Here is a 5235-nt window from a genome sequence, read left to right on the forward strand (position 1 = left end):
AAAAAAAAAAAAAAAAAACGACAAAAGAAAATATCTCCTTGCCTACATAAGCCATATACTTGTCATGCTCGACCAACTATTGAGAACAAAAACCCGGTGCAAAAATGTGTTGATGCTGCTATGTTTATGAAGGCTTCACCCGTAAAGGGCGAAAACGGGTGCAGGGTTGCCGCGAACCCTAACCGCAAACGAAGATGGGGCAAACAACCTACACCCCCACACCACAACCGTTCCGAGAAATGCACATCACGACGCGAGAAAAGTAACATGTTCATCACTACTGTAACATTCTCTATTGTGATATGGTCAGTAGGTGCAGCCCCCCCCCTTCAGGGAAGTGCCTCTTTTGAAAATCCCACACCCTTTTAAGGACGCGCAAAGAGAATATAAAACCAATTTAATTGGCACAGTACATCAGACCTATGACACGTTCACATTTGTGGCCCGTAGAAAGGAGCCTCACAAAAAAAAAAAAAAAAAAAATATATACATGAAAAGGTATAATATCCCATTTTTCCTAACTAGATATGTATCCCCCCACATGAGCTGCACACATTGCCAATCAGCTCCTTAGGAGAAGTACCTACACGAAGTAAAAATGGATGCGAGATTACTTCACATCATTTTTTGTTGCTTCTCTGGGAGAATCTCTTCATCCAATGCGCCTGGGGCAGGTTGTGGTGTCGACTCGGCGGGGTCCTTGATGTCCTTCTCATCCTTCAGGTAGACTGAAAAAGGGAGGGGGGAAGGAAGGTTAAAATCAGGGGAGAAGTAATAATTAGCAACATGCGAGGCAGTAGAAAGAAGTGACCTCGTGTGGGACACCTCCACATGGATGGTCTTGCAGGAACGGCTGTGCAAAAAAGTGATACTGCCGCTTCTTCCCTCTCTTACACGTTCCTTCCTCTATGACATGGATGAGGGTGCCCTTCAGCTTGTTCCGTATTAGTATGTCTCGTTCCATCTCATCGATCTCGTTGGCCATCTTCTGCTGCAAATTGATGAGGTGCTTTTTGTAGAGGACTCTGTTTTCATACTCGGCCTTCAGTTCGCCCGTGACTCTGTTCACTTGCCGTATGTTCCTCATCAGGATGTGTCGCTTTATCTTCAAAAACAGTGCATACGTAAATGCCATTTTTATTTTTTCTATATTAGCTAAATCTTCAACCAAATTGGTTAGCATGTATTTCAGTTTTGTTCTGTTCTGTTCCTTTTTTTTATCCCTTCTCCCAACTGCCGTCTTGTCGTAAACCCCTTTTCTGAGGAAGTCCAACAGCCTCTTTTTGCCCTGGCCATTGTGACGGTTTCCACCCACCGCATTCGCGCCACCTGGGGCATTCTCCCCCCTTTGTTCATGCAAAAAACTAAAGTCATACTTCCCATTCAGGAGTTTGGTGAAAAATAAGTTCATGTTCGTCGTTTTCTGAACCATTTCGAACTCGTTGTACCTTTGTGAAGTGGCAGCCACCGCGTCGACTTCCTCCTCATCGTGAAGACTTGACTGATCTCCTCCTTGCTCACCTTGTAACCGCTGTGTATTCATCTCGTGGGAGTTCGTTTCGGGGCCACCACCCTGATTGGTTGGTTCGATGAAACCGGAAAGGGGAACCCCACCCTGATCATTCCCCACCTCCCTGTTCACAACGGCAACACTCCCCACTTGGCCTGCTACACCACCGTCAAACAAACCACTAGGTTGAGGCGGCTGAACCAACTGACCCCCCTCTTGACGCACACATCCATTAGAGACATACCAATTTAGTAAATTTTCCTGCAAAGCCTTTTCATAGCAGTACTGATTATACCACTGGATTTGCTGGTTTAATAATTGCCCTACCTGATGCCTCTCCCATAGTATCCTCACCTTTTCGAATGTCTTGTCTATGGTATACAGGATGGCCTTGAAGTGGAGCAAAATGTCATGGTCGTCAAGGACTAGATCATCAAGCACTACATCGTCAAAGGGAAGTGAATTGTCTTCATCTTCCTTGAGCTTAACTGTTACTGGGTTTTCATTTTTTTTTAAATAAATATACAAGTATATTGATGTGATGTAGAAGAGGAAGAAAAAGAAAATGAAAGTACTTAGCAGCTCATAGGCGAAGTACTTTTCGCTTGTCTGCACGTGATAAAACAGCATTGTCCATTTTTGGAGGCCTAGGTTCGCGTTCAGGTAGGTGTAGGAGCCTGCGGTGGTGGTGATGGGAGGGGGTAGTAGCGGCGATCGAGTGAGGATGTGATGAGGGTCGAAACAAACGTGGCAGACGCCGCGACTCCACCGCTTTCTCTTACTCAAGAGGGACATCAAACAGACGAAGATGAACACCGAAGCCGTCACCAAGAGGAAGTGAAACTTGTACTTGGTAAATGAAACAAAATAATTAACAAAGAAGAAGCAATAAATCTTCAACACTATTGTAACAAGAATAATATGACAAAACAAATTCCCGTAAAATTTGGACACTTTTATCCGTAACAAATCGTCCAGCAGTGACTTGAATTTCCCAAGCTTGTTCAAATTAAATGTTTCTGCAATGTTCCTGTTCTTTATATTCTCAACGTAGTCATATGAATGACTCACAGACTTCAGTGTCATAAAATTAAATGAAAAGAAACACAAACAAATGATAAAAAAGAAGCTAAAGAACACCAGGAAAAATCGATTCCGCACGTAGTACAACATGTACATTACTAGCAGCAAATAACCCACTGTTACGATTAACAGGAATATTAAAATGATCAATTTAGTTCTGTACTGCGGGTTTTTAAATTCGGTCATCTCCTGTATGAAGACGTCTTTGGTTTGTCTGAACAGGCCGTTGCTCTGGACGTTGAAGGACGCCTACACGGGGAGAAAAAAAAAAAAAAAAAAAAAAAAAAAAAAGCTATCTGGCTAGCTAAAATGTAGAAAAAGGTGGCTATCCACATGCACATTCATATTTTTTTCCCCCCCTCATTTCAGTCACTTTTTTTTGTGTTACATTTAATAGAATGAACAGGCTGTGCTCAAAGTTGTACAGTAGGGCATACGCGTCGTAGTGTTTTATGGCTTCCTTTCTGTTGTCAAGCGTGTCTTCGTACTCGCGCAGTTCGTGCGCGTCTGCGTGGGGAACAAGCGGCAAAAACGCGTGTGCAATTGTGGTGTGTACATAACGGGGTGTGCGACCGTTCAGACTTTTGGGGGCACCTCTCTCCTTTGCTTACCTGTGGCGGGCTCGTCTGAAAGCAGGGGATTCTCCACGGCTATTTCGTCCGACACTTTGGGGGAGTTGGGAAGCAGGTCAACGTGGGGTAGCATGAAGCGACGCGCATAGTATCTACGTGTGGCTCATTTTTTGGTGCCCACACACACACATGCTCCGGCAGCCACGCGCGCTTTACCTGCCTTCCCATCGCTGATCTTCACCAACACGTCATAGGGGAAAATGTGGAAGACGTCTTCGTACACAAAGATGTTCTGTCCCTCGAAGGCCGCTTCCAGTTTAAACAGATTTTTATTGTCCAGGTTTTTATTATTTCTCATTATGTTATTTATCACGACGGCGCTGAGGAACTGCAGGTACTCGGACGTGTGCGTCAGCGTGTCGAACGATTTTTCCTGCACAAGGGAGGGGGGGCGGTTAATGCGGTTAACGCAGTGTGCTTGCCCATACGGGCATGCTAATGGCACCCTGACAGACACTCTTCCACATATATGCGCCCCAATGCCTTACCCCTCCCTCCTTCGTGACAAAGGGCGCTCCCAACTGGTGCGAATAATGAGCGTCAAGGTGGGTCATGGTATTCTGATCAAAAAATATTTTCAGCACAAAAAATATAAAAAAAAGGAAAAAAAAAAGGATGCTGCCAATCTTGAGGATGTCTATTTTAATTTTCTTCTCTTCGTATTCTTCGTAGGTCATTTCTTTTCTTCGTTCAGGTGTTTCCTGCACCAGGTGTATGTGTGGTATGTGTGTGTGGGTCAGGCGCTTTGTTATGCGTCTCCCTATGGCTTGTTTATCACTCCCCCCCTATTGGAGTGTAACTAAGTTTTCTCCCTCAGCGCAGCTCCTTTTTTTTTACTGTTTGATTTTTCTCCTTGAGGAAAAAAAAGTACTCCCTTAGTTTGGCCCATAGATGGCTCTTTCGAGGTTTAAACTCTACATAGGGGCAGGAAAAACATGTATGCAGGTATTGTGTATTTCCTTCTTAATGGAAGTAAATATATGAGATGGAGCACCCATTCCTCACGTAACCCCATGAACTGCCTACCGAAAAGGTCCTCATACTTGTTTATCAGCAAAAAGGTAGTCGCGGTGGAAGCAACAGTAATCATGGGCACAAAAAAAAAGGTGTAAATTATAACAACAAAAAAGTTGTATAGAAATTCGTTCTTGTATTTGGAGTCATCATGGAAGGTAAAGACGGAGCTGAAGTAGGCCTTGAGCTTCTCCCCGCCTAGAAGAGGTACAAATGGGGGATGTGTCACATTTATACGATTCCAGAGGGTTCCACCCTATGCCCCTTCATACGAGACGGACGTCCACACATATTACTACTCATTAGTAGCCTAGTCCAAGGCGAAAATGCACATTGCGCATTCATAGTGAGGAGGACACTCTACCCTTACTCGAAAAATAATTAATGAGTATCAACAGGAGGAAGTTCAGGAGAAAGAGGAGCAGCATGTAGTTGTGCGTAACAGTTGTTCGAATTATTTCCACCGGAATAAAAAGCACCTTCCAGTGATTTGACAATTCTTTCAGGACATTTATAATGAGGAACAGATAGTAGAAGCAAATTATCAGATCGACTCCTTTTTCGTGCACAGAGTAATTCTCAACCGTGTCTGCAGGGGAGGGGGAAAAAAAAAAAAAATAAAATGACGAAAATGAGGACAATAACCAAGAGGGGAGAGACGGAGCTGCACAATATTAAAGGAAGCAAGCACATAAGCTACGCGCGTGTAATCCCTTTGCCACTGTCCTTTTTAGTACCTATAAATTGCTCATAGAGGATGCTCAGGTCGATGAGGACAACTAGGCAGAGGTGCAGGATGTTCATATTTTTTCTGGTAAGTGGGAGTAAAAAAAAAAAAAAAAAAAAAAAAAATGCCAAAATCTGGGTAAAACTTCAAAATGGGAAGGCACAAAAAACTTCGTTTAAAAATGGACTGAAGGGAATTCCTAGCAACAGTGTGAGAAATTTTTTCTGGCTTTAAAAAAAAAAAAAAAAAAAAAAAAAAAAAAAAAGGGG

General features: G+C 43.4%; 1 protein-coding gene across 1 annotated transcript in view; it reads right to left on the reverse strand.

Moving 5' to 3' along the window:
• Window positions 1–615: 615 nt before the first annotated feature.
• The window catches only part of AK88_04396 (uncharacterized protein), a gene marked incomplete at both ends in the record, with an annotated part of 6158 nt that continues 1538 nt past the window's right edge, over window positions 616–5235 (reverse strand). The window contains 11 exons of the mRNA XM_012482006.1: window positions 616–728; window positions 895–2187; window positions 2293–2842; window positions 2982–3100; window positions 3205–3258; window positions 3382–3598; window positions 3714–3926; window positions 4063–4139; window positions 4252–4437; window positions 4610–4828; window positions 4977–5050. Of these exons, the coding sequence (XP_012337429.1) occupies window positions 616–728; window positions 895–2187; window positions 2293–2842; window positions 2982–3100; window positions 3205–3258; window positions 3382–3598; window positions 3714–3926; window positions 4063–4139; window positions 4252–4437; window positions 4610–4828; window positions 4977–5050 (3115 nt within the window). The remainder of the gene's footprint in view (window positions 729–894; window positions 2188–2292; window positions 2843–2981; window positions 3101–3204; window positions 3259–3381; window positions 3599–3713; window positions 3927–4062; window positions 4140–4251; window positions 4438–4609; window positions 4829–4976; window positions 5051–5235) is intronic.

The sequence above is a fragment of the Plasmodium fragile genome (assembly GCF_000956335.1).
Source record: "Plasmodium fragile strain nilgiri unplaced genomic scaffold supercont1.61, whole genome shotgun sequence".
Classification (NCBI taxonomy): domain Eukaryota; phylum Apicomplexa; class Aconoidasida; order Haemosporida; family Plasmodiidae; genus Plasmodium; species Plasmodium fragile.